At 42.8% G+C, this 15,075-nt stretch overlaps 1 protein-coding gene across 2 annotated transcripts in view; it reads left to right on the top strand.

Annotated features, from left to right (window-relative positions):
* Positions 1–15,075, top strand: part of LOC134337106 (integrin alpha-E-like) — a 296,891-nt gene that overhangs the window by 125,713 nt on the left and 156,103 nt on the right. For both annotated transcript variants that reach the window (XM_063031953.1, XM_063031952.1), the window contains exon 19: positions 11,102–11,230. In XM_063031953.1, coding sequence (XP_062888023.1) covers positions 11,102–11,230 — 129 coding nt within the window. The remainder of the gene's footprint in view (positions 1–11,101; positions 11,231–15,075) is intronic.

Genomic DNA, 15,075 nt, shown 5'->3' with positions numbered 1-15,075 from the left:
TCGGGTGACTGCAGCCATTATCAATACCACCTGGCATCAGTGGTCACATACCAGGACCTGTGATATGCACCAGCTGCTCATATGACTATCAACACCACTCCCTAGGCTTATCTGGGGGCTAAGCAGGTGTTACACCTTGCCTAAGGGTATCCTGTATGCTAGTAGAAGGGGGGGGAGCGCCTTACACCTCCTTTGGTAGAGATGTATCTCCAGCCCCGCCACCCCCTACACCCTCACTAAAGTTTCCACATCTTCCTCTGATTAGGTGACTAGAACAGCACAAATGTGGTCTAATTAGAGTGTGGTCACTCTCCAAATGTGGTCTAATTAGAGTTTTTTTTTAAAGCTGCAACAATACCTCGTTTCTCTTGAACTCAGTCCCATGATCAACAAAGGCCAACACACCATAAATCTTCTTAACCACCCCATCAATTTGCAGAACAGCTTTAAGGGGGTCTATGGACGCAGACCACAGCATTCCTCTATTCTAGCACACTGCTAAGAATCCTGCCATTAACCCTGCACTCAGCCTTCAAATTCAATCTTCCAAAGTGAATCACTTCGGATTTCTCCTGCTTGAACTCTATCTGCCACTTCTCATCCCAGTTCTACATCCCATAAATATCCTGTTGTAACCTATTACAATTTGCTACACTATCCACAAAACCACCAACCTTTGTGTCATCTGAAAACTTACTAACCTACCTTTCCACTTCTTCATCCAAATCATTTATAAAAATCACAAAGAGCAGAGGTTCCAGAACAGATCCTTGTGCAACTTCATTGATCACCAACCTCCAGGCAAATTATACTCCAACTACTACCTTCAAAGTGATATACCTGCCTTCCTCTGCCTCTGTGGGCAAACCTATTATGAATCCGTCATTCTCTGCAACCCTTCTGCCATCTTCAATGGGATCCTAACAGCAAAAACATCTTTACCTCCCCCACTCTCTACTTTGCACAGGGATTGCTCTCTCCATGATTCTTTGTCCATTCATTCCTCCCCACTGATCTCTCACCTGTTACTTATCCCATCAAGTGGAAGAAGAACTACTTGTTGACTGTTTGTCAACGGAACTAGGTTAGGAAATTCACTACGCAGCTCGTAATTAATCAAAGCTCACACTTTATTTTCTCTGTACAAACAACATAACTACGTTGACCCCGGGCCAACAGCTTAGAACATGAATTCTACTGTTCCCTCGGTACCAACACTCACTCAGACAACTTGTCCAATTCATAACACTGAAATAGGGGATCTCCATTGGCCAGGTGATCGATCCTTTCTTCGCCCAGCCCCTGGCATGGGGGTTCTTCCTTGTGATGATGGGTCTCTTGAGAGAGTTATCGTTGATTGACCTTTAACATCTTTTTATTGGTTTTGCTCCAGGCCAGCATCCATTTATTGCCCTCTTCCCAGCAAGTGACATTCAATAAAATGGCACTTTGTTCTCTTCAGTAACCAGCTCAAATCACTTCAGGCAGGCCACAACCCCAACACTCACAAACCTGCATGTTACGTTATATCAAAGTACACCTCACAAACAACTACCTTGGGGATGATCTCTAGTTCAACAGATTACCTGAAGCATCACTGGGTCTACTTTAAAACATAGAAAGCAAAACACCTTCATCTCGCAAAATGGAGGATGTAAAACAGTTCCTAAAATGGTAGCCTCCATCTCCAAGCACATGGCAGGAACAAAGAAAATTGATCTGCCTGCTTCCACTGTCTTTGACCCATTCTAGTTCAATGTTTTTTTTCCATATTTTAAATCCACCATGGCCAACATACTCATGCCCGTTTACCTTCTCCCCCACCTCCATTCAGAGCCCCATATAGTCCTTCCAGATGAGGCAGCACTTCACCTGCAAGTTTTTTGGGGTCGTCTACTGTATCCAGTGCTCCCAATGCAGCTTCCTCTACATCGGGAAGATCTGACATAAATTGGAGGACCATTTTGTTGAGCAGCTTTACTCCATCAGCAACAAGTGGGATTTCCCGGTGGTCAACCATTTAAATTCTAATCCCCATTCCCATTCCGACGTGTTGGTCCATGGCCTACTCTACTGCCATGATGAGGCTACTCTCAAGTTGGAGGAGCAATACCTCATATTCCATCTGGGTAGCCTCCAATCTGATGTATGAACATCAATTTCTCTGACTTCTGCTAATTTTTCCCTTCCCTCTTCCCTCTTCTTCTGTTCCCCTCTCTGGCTACCTGCCCCCCTTCTCTTCTCCTACCTGCCTGTCACCTCCTCCAGTGCACTTCCTCCTTCCCTTTTTCCCATGATCCACTCCCCTCTCCTATCAGATTCCTCCTTCTTCAACCCTTCACCTTTTCTACCCATCACCTCTCTGCTTATCGCCTCTCCCTTTCCAGTTGGCTTCACCTATCATCTTCTTTTGTTTTCCTTCCCCTCCTCTCACACTCTTACTCTGTTTTCTTCCGCCTTCATTACCAGTCCTGATGAAGGGTCTCGGCTTGAAATGTCAACATTTTATTAATTTCTGTAAATGCTGCCTGACCTGCTGAGTACCTCCACAATTTTTGTGTTTGTTGCTACCAAGATTCCCTGGATCACATGCCTCCTGACTTTCTGAATAAGCCTATCAAGTGGAACGTTGTCAAACACCTGACTAAAATCCACCAGACTCAAAAACAGTTACTTTCCCCAAGTCGTAAGGCTGATCAAACACCTCCACCACTACCTTAGTATTTTCTGTCAGTCACCTTATGTAACATCCTATAGTCACTTTATGTACATACAATCAATCTATGTATATAAGCTATTGCACACTTTTATGTTTATTGTTTTATTTATTTTTATTGTGTTCCTCTTTTTGTGTTGCATCGATATGAAGTCACAATTATTCCATTCTCCTTTGTACTTGAATACTTTATACTTATACTTTCTACTTTATACTTTATTGTCACCAAACAATTGATACTAGAACATACAATCATCACAACAATATTTGATTCTGCGCTTCCCACTCCCTGGATTACAAATATTAAATATTAAAATATTTAAAATAGTAACAATGAGTAAATATTAAAAATTTAAATTATAAATCATAAATAGAAAATAGAAAATAGAAAAATGGAAAGTAAGGTAGTGCAAAAAAACCGAGAGACAGGTCCAGATATTTGGAGGGTACGGCTCAGATCTGGGTCAGAATCCATTCAGCAGTCTTATCACAGTTGGAAAGAAGCCGTTCCCAAATCTGGCCATATGAGTCTTCAAGCTCCTGAGCCTTCTCCCGGAGGGAAGAGGAACGAAAAGTGTGTTGGCCGGGTGGGTCATGTCCTTGATTATCCTGGCAGCACTGCTCCGACAGCATGCGGTGTAAAGTGAATACTGAAAATGACATTAAACAATATTGAATCTTCAATTTGTTCACCACACGCACTAATGTAATTTCATCTATTTGTCACTTCCTTGAAGAATTCAATTGGGCTCATGAGGCAGAACCTATCCTCAACCTATCCTGATGTGGATCTCATGTGCCTTAATGTTCTAATCAGCCTTCCATGAGGCAAATGATTTCCCACACTTAAGGCTATGCAGACTATCCCAAATCAGTCCTTGTTTTTCCAAACACAGATAGTTCTCTTGTCCTAGAATCCCCTCTAGCAATTTATCCACTACTGGGTATATCCTAAAATGTCCTCTCTAACAGCTCTGTGAATGTGAACTATATAACCATATAACAATTACAACATGGAAACAGGCCAACTCGGCCCTTCTAGTCCATGCTGAACTCTTACTCTCACCTAGTCCCACCGACCTGCACTCAGCCCATAACCCTCCATTCCTTTCCTGTCCATATAGCTATCCAATTTAACTTTAAATGACAATATCAAACCTGCCTCAACCACTTCTGCTGGAAGCTCATTCCATACTGCCACAACTCTCTGAGTAAAGAAGTTCCCCCTCATGTTACCCCTATACTTTTGCCCTTTAACTCTCAACTCATGTCCTCTTGTTTGAATCTCCCCACTCTCAATGGAAAAAAGCTGATCCACGTCAACTCTATCTATCCCCCTCATAATTTTAAATACCTCTATCAAGTCCCCCCGTCAACCTTCTACGCTCCAAAGAATAAAGACCCAACTTGTTCAACCTTTCTCTGTAACTTAGGAGATGAAACCCAGGTAACATTCTAGTAAATCTTCTCTGTACTCTCTCAATTTTGTTGACATCTTTCTTATAATTTGGTGACCAGAACTTACACAATACTCTAAATTTGGCCTCACCAATGCCTTGTACAATTTCAACATTACATCCCAACTCCTATACTCAATGCTTTGATTTATGAAGGCCAGCATACCAAAAGCCTTCTTCACCACCCTATCCACATGAGATTCCACCTTCAGGGAACTATGCACCATTATTCCTAGATCCCTTTGTTCTATTGCATTCTTCAATGCCCTACCATTTACAATGTATGTCCTATTTTGATTAATCCTACCAAAATGTAGCACCTCACATTTATCAGCAGTAAATCCCATCTGCCATCTTTCAGCCCACTCTTCTAACTGGCCTAAATCTCTCTGCAAGCTTTGAAAACCTACTTCATTATCCACAACACCACCTATCTTAGTATCATCTTGCATACTTACTAATCCAATTTACCACCCCATCATCCAGATCATTAATATATATGACAAACAACATTGGACCCAGTACAGATCCCTGAGGCACACCACTAGACACCGGCCTCCAATCTGACAAATAGTTATCCACCACTACTCTCTGGCTTCTCCCATCCAGCTACTGCTGAATCCATTTTACTACTTCAATATTAATACTTAACGATTGAACCTTCCTAACTAACCTTCCATGTGGAACCTTGTCAAAGGCCTTACTGAAGTCCATATAGACAACATCCACCACTTTACCCTCGTCAACTTTCCTAGTAACCTCTTCAAAAAATTCAATAAGATTTGTCAAACATGACCTTCCACGCACAAATCCATGTTGACTGTTCTTAATCAGACTCTGCCTATCCAGATAATTATATATATCATCTCTAAGAATACTTTCCATCAATTTACCCACCGTTGACGTCAAACTCACAGGCTGATAATTGCTAGGTTTACTCTTAGAACCCTTTTTAAACAATGGAACAACATGAGCAATACGCCAATCCTTTGGCACCATTCCCGTTTCTAATGATATTTGAAATATTTCTGTCAGAGCCCCTGCTATTTCCACACTAACTTCCCTCAAGGTCCTAGGGAATATCCTGTCAGGACCCGAAGACTTATTCACTTTTATTTTCCTTAAAGGCACCAGTACCTCCTCTTTTTTAATCGTCATAGTTTCCATAACTACCCTACTTGTTTCCCTTACCTTACGCAATTCAATATCCTTTTCCTTAGTGAATACCGAAGAAAAGAAATTGTTCAAAATCTCCCCCATCTCTTTTGGCTCCACTTATAGCCGTCCACTCTGATTCTCTAAGGGACCAATTTTATCCTTCACTATCCTTTTGCTATTAACATAACTGTAGAAACTCTTTGGATTTATTTTCACCTTACTTGCCAAGGCAACCTCATATCTTCTTTTAGCTTTTCTAATTTCTTTCTGAAGATTCTTTTTACATTCTTTATATTCCTCGAGCACCTCATTTACTCCAAGCAACCTATATTTATTGTAGATCTCTGAATTTCTCCGAACCAATTTTCCATTATCCCTTGAAAAGCATGGCTCTCTCAGACTTTTAACCATTCCTTTCAACCTAACAGGAACATAAAGATTCTGTACCCTCAAAATTTCACCTTTAAATGACCTCCATTTCTCTATTACATCCTTCCCATAAAACAATTTGTGCCAATCCACTCCTTCTAAATCCTTTCATATCTCCTCAAAGTTAGCCTTTCTCTAATCAAAAATCTGAACCCTGGGTCCAGTCCTATCCTTCTCCATAATTATGTTGAAACTAATGGCATTGTGATCACTGGACCTGAAGTGCTCCCAACACATACCTCCGTCACCTGACCTATCTCGTTCCCTAACAGGAGATCCAACACTGCCCCTTCTCTAGTTGGTACCTCTATGTATTGCTGCAAAAAAACTATCTTGCACAAACTTTACAAACTCCAAACCACCCAGCCCTTTTACAGAATGGGTTTCCCCGTCTATGTGTGGAAAATTAAAATCTCCCACAATCACAGCCTTGTGCTTACTACAAATATCTGCGATCTCCTTACAAATTTGCTCCTCCAAATCTCGCTCCCTATTAGATGGTCTATAATACACCCCTATAAGTGTTACTACACCTTTCCCATTCCTCAATTCCCACCAAATAGCCTCCTTAGACGAGTCCTCTAATCTATCCTGCCAAAGCCCCACTGTAATATTTTTTCTGACAAGCAATGCAACACCTCCCCCTCTGTCCCTCCAATTCTATCACACCTGAAGCAACGAAATCCAGGAATATTTAGTTGCCCATCACACTCCTCCTGCAACCATGTCACTAATAGCTACAACATCATATTTCCAGGTATCAATCCATGCTCTAAGCTCATCCACCTTTCTTACAATGCTCCTAGCATTAAAATAGATGCATTTAAGAAACTCTCCACCTCTTACTCTCTGTTTATCCCTGATGGTGCAAACAACTTTGTTATCTTTTTCTTCTTTCTCCCCTACATCTTCGGTCTGAGTGCTCCCATTCTCTGTCCCCTGCCTATCCTCCCTCACACACTGTCTACTAACTTTCTCTATTTGTGAACTAACCTCCTCTCTCCTAGTCTCTTCAATTTGATTCCCACCCCCCAACCATTCTACAAACGTTTGTAGTTTAAAGTCTCCCCAATAACCTTCGCAAATCTCCCCACCAGGATATTGGTCCCCCTAGGATTCAAGTGCAACCTGTCCTTTTTGTACAGGTCACACCTGCGCCAAAAGAGGTCCCAATGATCCAGAAACTTTAATCCCTGCCCCCTGCTCCAATCCCTCAGCCACGCATTTATCCTCCACCTCATTGCATTCCTACTCTCTCTGTCGAGTGGCACAGGCACTAATCCCTGGATTACTACCTCTGCGGTCCTTCTTCTCAACTCCCTTCCTAACTCCCTATATTCTCCTTTCAGGACCTCTTCCCTTTTCCCTTTTCCTTCCTATGTCATTGGTACCACAAACTATCGAGTCCCCTATTACTACTGCTCTCCTCTTCCTTTCCCTACCCTTCTGAGCTACAGGGCCGGACTCTGTGCCGGAGGCACGGGCACTGTTGCTTCCCCCAGGTAAGCTGTCCCCCCCAACAGTACTCAGACAGGAGTACTTATTGTCAAGGGGCACAGCCACTGGGGTACTCTCTAGTACCTGACACTTCCCCTTCCCCCTCCTAACCATGACCCATTTGTCTGCCCCCCGTGGCCCCGGTGTGACCACCTGCCTGTAAATCCTGTCTATCAACTCCTCACTCTCCCTGACCAGACGAAGGTCATCGAGCTGCAGCTCCAGTTCCCTAAAGCGGTCCCTTCGGAGATGCATCTCGGCGCACCTGGCGCAGATGTGGACGTCCAGGAGGCTAGGAGACTCCAGCACCTCCCACATCCGACACCGAGAACAGCAAGCTGCCCTCACACTCATACTTCCTCCTTTCCTCAAGTAACAGGGAAAATTGAAAACCAAACCAGGATTTAGCAGGATGCTGCCTGATTTAGAGAGTATGGATTATGATCAGAGATTAAGGGAGATAGGGCTTTACTCTTTGGAGAGAAGGAGGAAAATAGAGGTGTACAAGATATTAAGAGGAATAGATAGAGTGAATAGCCAGCGCCTCTTCCCCAGGGCACCACTGCTCAATGCAAGAGGACATGGCTTTAAGGTGAGGGGTGGGAAGTTCAAGGGGGATATTAGAGGAAGGTTTTTTACTCAGAGAGTGGTTGGTGCGTGGAATGCACTGCCCGAGTCAGTGGTGGAGGCAGATACACTAGTGAAGTTTAAGAGACTACTAGACAGGTATATGGAGGAATTTAAGGTGGGTGTTATATGGGAGGCAGGGTTTGAGGGTCAGCACAACATTGTGGGCCGAAGGGCCTGTAATGTGCTGTACTATTCTATGTTCTATGTTCAAACCTAGTTTGCCTCGCCTGTTTCCGCCTAAGCCTGTTGAGCCAAATCCCTTAAGCCTTCACTCTGCTCCCAGCTCACTCCGCAGCCCGCAGAACGACGCTGCCCGCTGCATACGGCTGTGTTCCTTTTAAATCTTCCACGTTTCACTGCCCAACGTCACATGCCTGCGCAGTCCCACCTCTCTGAACTCCGATGAGAAAAAGAAAAAATCATAATGGCTTCTGCCGCACTCCTGCTCCGATTCTCAGGAGAATGTTTTCAGTGGTTCAAGAAGGTGGCTCACCTCCATTGTCTCAAAGTATTTAGTAATGGCAATAAATGCTGGCAACCCTTGTGACACCTAGATCCTGAAAAATGAAGGAGTACAAAAATACATTAACTCACTCTATTCTGGATTATAAAACCATAAGACATAGGAGCAGAATTAGGCCATTTGGCCCATTGAGTCTGCTCCACCATTCAATCATGGCTGATCCTTTTTTCCCCTCCTCAGCCCCACTCCCCAGCCTTCTCCCTGTAACCTTTGAGGCCATGTCCAATCAAGAACCTATCAAGCTCTGCCTTAAATACATCCTATGACCTGGCCTCTGCAGCTACCTTTGGCAACAAATTCCACAAATTCACCATCCTTTTGGCTAAAGAAATTTCTCCGCATCTCTGTTTTAAATGGACGCCCCTTTATCTTGAGGCTGTGCCCTCTTGTCCTAGACTCTCCATCATGAGAAACATCCTTTCCACATCTACTCGGTCTAGGACTTTCAATATTTAAAGGTTTCAATGAGATTCCCCCTCATCCGTCTAAACTCCAGTGAGTACAGACCTAGAGCCATCAACTATTCTTTGTATGATAACCCTTCCATTCCCGGAATCATCCTTGTGAACCTCCTCTGAACCCTCTCCATGCCAGCACATCTTTTCTTAGATGAGAAGCCCAAAACTGTTCACAATACTCAAGGAGAGGCCTCACCAGTGCTGTATGAAGCCTCAGCATCACATCCCTGCTCTTGTATTTGAGACCTTGAAATGAATGCTAACATTGCATTTGCCTTCCTCACCACTCACTCAACCTGCAAGTTAACCTTTATGGTGTTCTGCATAAGGACTCCCAATCTCTTTGCCTCTCAGATTTTTGGATTTTCACCCCATTTAGAAAATAGCCTGCACTTTTATTCCTTCTACCAAAGTGCATGACTATGTATTTTCCAACATTGTATTTCATTTGCCACTTTCTTGCCCATTCTCCTAATCTGTCTAAGTTCTTTTGCAGCCTACCTGTTTCCTCAACACTACCTGCCCCTCCAGCAATCTTCATATCATCTGCAAACCTGGCAACAAAGCCATCTATTCCATCATCAAAATCATTGATATACAGCATAAAAAAACAGTCCCAACACCAACCCCTGTGGAACACCACTAGTCACTGGCAGCCAATCAGAAAAAGGATCCTTTTATTCCCACTCACTATCTCCTTCCAGTCAGCTAATGCTCTAACCATGCCAGTAACTTTCTGTAATACCATGGGCTCTTAATTTGGTAATAGCCTCATGTTTGGCACCTTGTCAAAGGCCTTCTGAAAATCCAAATATACAACATCCACTGTATCCCCTTTATCTATCCTACTTGTAATCTCCTCAAAGAATTCCAACAGATTTGTCAGGCAAGATTTTCCCTTAAGGAAACCTTTGGCCAATCTTGTCCTATGCCACCTAAGTGCTCCATTTATATTCCACTTATTCCATTTCAAATTTTTGCTGCTGAATTGATCAGACCACCCCAGTTTCTTTACAGTTAAAGCTTTGATACTTACTGTGAACCAGATAGCTAATTGTATCATCTGTAACTTTTGTATCATTTCTCCATATTTGGAGATATATAGTCATAGTCATAGTCATACTTTATTGATCCCAGGGGAAATTGGTTTTTGTTACAGTTGCACCATAAATAATAAATAGTAATAGAACCATAAATAGTTGAATAGTAATATGTAAATTATGCCAGTAAATTATGAAATAAGTCCAGAACCAGCCTATTGGCTCAGGGTGTCTGACCCTCCAAGGGAGGAGTTGTAAAGTTTGATGGCCACAGGCAGGAATGACTTCCTATGACGCTCTGTGCTGCATCTCGGAGGAATGAGTCTCTGGCTGAATGTACTCCTGTGCCCACCCAGTACATTATGTAGTGGCTGGGAGACATTGTCCAAGATGGCATGCAACTTAGACAGCATCCTCTTTTCAGACACCACCGTGAGAAAGTCCAGTTCCATCCCTACAACATCGTTGGCCTTATGACTGAGTTTGTTGATTCTGTTGGTGTCTGCTACCCTCAGCCTGCTGCCCCAGCACACAACAGCAAACATGATAGCACTGGCCACCACAGACTCATAGAACATCCTCAGCATCGTCTGGCAGATGATAAAGGACCTCAGTCTCCTCAGGAAATAGAGACAGCTCTGACCCTTCTTGTAGACAGCCTCAGCGTTCTTAGACCAGTCCAGTTTATTGTCAATTCGTATCCCCAGGTATTTGTAATCCTCCATCATGTCCACACTGACCCCCTGGATGGAAACAGGGGTCACCGGTACCTTAGCTCTCCTCAGGTCTACCACCAGCTCCTCAGTCTTTTTCATATTAATATATATATTACAACAAGCAAAACCAGAAGTTATTGAGTCCTGTGGGACCCACAAGTCACAGAAAATCATTTCAGTCTGCTTCCTGCCATGGACATATATTTCTGGATCCAATGTGCCACTTTATCATGGATGTCATGTGCTTTAGTTTTTTTTCAGCAGCTTGTCATGTCACACATCATCAAAAGTCTTGCTCCCTCACTGAGTTATGGTAACTTCTCAAAAAATTCAGTCACATTAGTACTAATGATTTCCATGGCCCGTTTATGAATTAAAGTGCAGAATCTTAGACCAGTTTTAGAGGTGCTATAGAAATCCTATTTGTTCTATTTTTCACAGGAAGCCTAACTAAAATTTTTAATTCTTTAATTTCAGCATTGTACCATTGATTGTGTCTCTGCTATTGATATAGAAGTGAATTATAAGCTATACAACTGTGAAGAGAATGCTCAACTACTCTTACCAGTTCTTGACAAATTTACTGATCCTTCAACATCTTTTCAGGTAAAAATAAAATAGAAAAATAACTGAATTTATTAAGGTGGTTTCAAGCACAAGTGTTTAAAGCAAACAATGTGTAGGTAAGTCAACTAAGGATGGGGCTGCACCACAACTTGTACTGTGTAACGAGATTGGCCATGTGATTGAATTTACTGTGGCTGAGCACTATGGATACAGTGTAAATGAATCCTTTAGTTTTAAGATGGGTATAGATAAAGATTACACTGGTTCTTGGATGAAAGTGCTAAACTGGGAGAAGGATAATGAAGCTGGAGAAAGTAGATTGGGGGTTGTTGGTTGAGGCTAGATTCACAACTGGCATATGGAGCCTTAAAGCCCATTTGCTTAGAGTTCGGGGTATCTGGATGAGGAAGTGGAGGGATGGGTTAGTAAATTTGCTGATGACACAAAGATTCAGGGTGTTGTGGATAGTGTGGAGGGCTGTCAGAGGTTACAGCGGGACATTGATAAGATGCAAAACTGGGCTGAGAAATGGCAGATGGAGTTCAACCCAGATAAGTGTGTGGTGGTTCATTTTGGTAGGTCAAATATGATAGCAGAATATAGTATTAATGGCAAGACTCTTGGCAGTGTGGAGGATCAGAGGGATCTTGGAGTCCAAGTCCATAGGACACTCAAAGCTGCTGTGCAGGTTGACTCTGTGGTTAAGAAGGCGTACAGTGCATTGGCCTTCATAAATCATGGGATTGAGTTTTAAGAGCCAAGAGGTAATGTTACAGCTATATAGGACCCTGGTCAGACCCCACTTGTAGTACTGTGCTCAGTTCTGGTCGCCTCACTACAGGAAGGACATGGAAACCATAGAAAGGGTGCAGAGGAAAATTACAAGGACGTTGCCTGGATTGGGGAGCATGCCTTATAGGTTGAGTGAACTTGGCCATTTCTCCATGGAGCGGCGGAGGATGAGAGGTGACCTGATAGATGTGTATAAGATGATGTGGGGCATTGATCGTGTGGATAGTCAGAGGCTTTTTCCCAGGGCTGAAATGGCTAGCACGAGAAGGCACAGTTTTAAGGTGCTTGGAAGTAGGTACAGAGGACATGTCAGGGATAAGTTTTTTTTTACGCAGAGAGTGGTGAGTGTGTGGAATGGGCTACCGGCGACAGTGGTGGAGGTGGATACGATAGGGTCTTTTAAGAGACTCCTGGACAAGTACATGGAGCTTAGAAAAGTAGAGGGCTATGGGTAACCATAGGTAATTTCTAAGGTAGGGACATGTTTGGCACCGCTTTGTCGGCCGAAGGGCCTGTATTGTGCTGTAGGTTTTCTATGTTTTTTTTACCTGGCTGAGTACTAATGACCTGTGATCAGCTGGCTGGAGTGTTTACTGATATATTTAACCTCTCATTTTTCAGTCTGAGTTACCTACTTGCTTCAAGCAGGCTTCAGTTATACTGGCGCCTAAGAAGAATGTGGAAATCTGCCTCAGTGACTATCATCCAGTAGTACATATAACCACTGTGATGAAATGTCTTGAGAGGGTGGTGATGAAACACATCAACTCCTGTCTGAGAAGCAGCTTGGATCCTCTCCAGTTTGCCTATTGACATAACAGCTTCTCAGCAGATGCCATTTCATTGGTTCTTCACTCAATGCTGAAACATCTGGACAGCAAAGTGCATACTTTGGTTGCTCTTTATTGATTACAGCTCAGCATTCAATACCATCATCTTCTCAAAACTAATTAATAAGCTTCAGGACCTTAGCCGCACTATCTCCTGTTCAAGTGGATCCTCTATTTCCTCATTTGCGGACCCCAGTCAGTTCTGATTGACAACATCTCCTCCTCAATCTCCATCAGCACAGGTGCATCATAAGGCTATGTGCTTATCCCCTACTCTACGCACTTTACCCATATGACTGTGTGGCTCAGCACTGTTCCAATGCCATATTTAATTTTCCTGATGACACCACTGTCATTAGCCGAATCAAAGGAGACTGAAAATCTGGCTAAGTGATGCCGTTACAACAAATCTCTTAATGTCAGCAAGACCAAGAAGAATACCCTTGACTACACGAGGAGGAAACCAAAGTCCATGAGCCAGTCCTCATTGAGGGATCACAGGTGGAGAGGGTCAGCAACTTTAAATTTCTCAGTGTTTTCATTTCAAAGGACTTATCCTGGGGCTAGTGTGTAAATGTAATTATGAAGAAAGCACGGCAATGCCTCTACTTCCTTAAAAGTTTGCAAAGATTTGGCATGACACCTAAAACTTTGACAAACTTCTATAGATGCGTGGTAGGGAATATATTGACTGGTTGCATCACAGCTGGTGGAATGGAAAATCCTACAAAAAGTAATGGATACAGCCCAGCCCGTCACAGGTAAATCCCTCCCCACCACTGAGCACATCTACACGGACCACCTTCGCAGGAAAGCAGCATCCATCATCCGGGACCCCCACCACCCAGATCATGCTCTCTTCTCACTGCTGCCATCAGGAAGAAGGTACAGGAGCCTTGAGACTCTCACCACCAGGTTCAGGAACAGTTATTACCCCTCAGCCATCAGGTTTTTGAACCAGAGGGGATAATTTTACTCCACTTCACTTGCCCCATCACTGAACTATTTCAACAACCTGTTGATTCACTTTCGAGGAGAAAGGCCATTTGGCCCATCGAGTTTGCTCAACCATTTCCTAATGGCAATTTCTTTTTTCTTTTGTATTTACACGGTTTTATGTCTTTTGTACACTGGTTGTTTGATTACCCTGTTGGCTGCGTCGTTCATTGATTCTATTATGGTTTTTACTGAGTCTGCCCGAAAGAAAACAAATCTTGGGGTTATATATGGTGACATTTATGCACTTTAATAATAAATTTACTTTGAATTTTGAACTTTGAACTTTGACTATCATGTATGGGAATAAAAACAAGGTTCAGAAAACTTGGATGACAGGAGCTATTGTAAGTTAAGCCAAAAAGTAAAAGGAAGCACATCCAAGTTGAGAGGAGAAAATGAGATTGGTTTAGATTGGCATCACTGTTAGCGCAGTCATTGTGGGTTGATGGAACTGTTCCTGTGCTGTTCTATCTTCTATGTAGTATAGCATGCAGTTAGAGTGAATACCTCAACATCTCATATGATTTGGAACCTTGGTCGTATCGCACCTGGAATATTACATACAAGGTCTAGTTTGGTTCAGCTGCCTTGAATATATGGTATGCAAAAGAGGTTCATTAGATTGATTCTTGGATTTAATGAGGGTGCGTGCTGGTGAAGGAAGAGAATGCCCTTGGAAAGAGCTCACTAAGCCTTTGCTTTCAGATTTATTTATTTATTTGTCACATATACATCTAGGCCTGGAGTGAGTCGCCACAGTGGGTCCTGGTTCCTAGTGTGAGGATTGAACAATTTAAACACCAATCCAGATAGTCCAGGGACTCCTCTCTCCATGACACTTAGACTACGTGACTGCCCCTGGGTTCTGTGCCTAGTGTTTGCAAATTTTGTGGCCACTTGCCTCGCTAATATAATGAACTGAATACTTAGGGCCTTCTCCAGGCTGTTCCGGGAATTTAGATCTAAGGATTCAGTTTGGTTCTGAATGCTATTGTTGTTGCTCACTTCTATCATTTACATGATTTGTTTTGCTTCTTTTTATCTCTTTCTCCGTGGGCACTGGGGGTTGGTCTTAATTTTTTGATTGGTTTCTTTTGGGTTCCTTGCTTTGTGAATGCCTGTTAAGCAAACAAATCAAGGTTGTATAGTTTATACATTTATTGATAATAAATGCACTTTGAATCTGAAACATAGAGTGAATTACATTGTTTGTGTTAACAACCAGCACATCTGTTATGTGTGAGATTATGTCACATGACTATC

Source organism: Mobula hypostoma, chromosome 23, assembly GCF_963921235.1.
Source record: "Mobula hypostoma chromosome 23, sMobHyp1.1, whole genome shotgun sequence".
In the NCBI taxonomy this organism is placed as follows: Eukaryota; Metazoa; Chordata; class Chondrichthyes; order Myliobatiformes; family Myliobatidae; genus Mobula; species Mobula hypostoma.
Note: the sequence above shows the minus strand (reverse complement) of the source record. Positions and strands in the feature narration are given on the sequence as shown.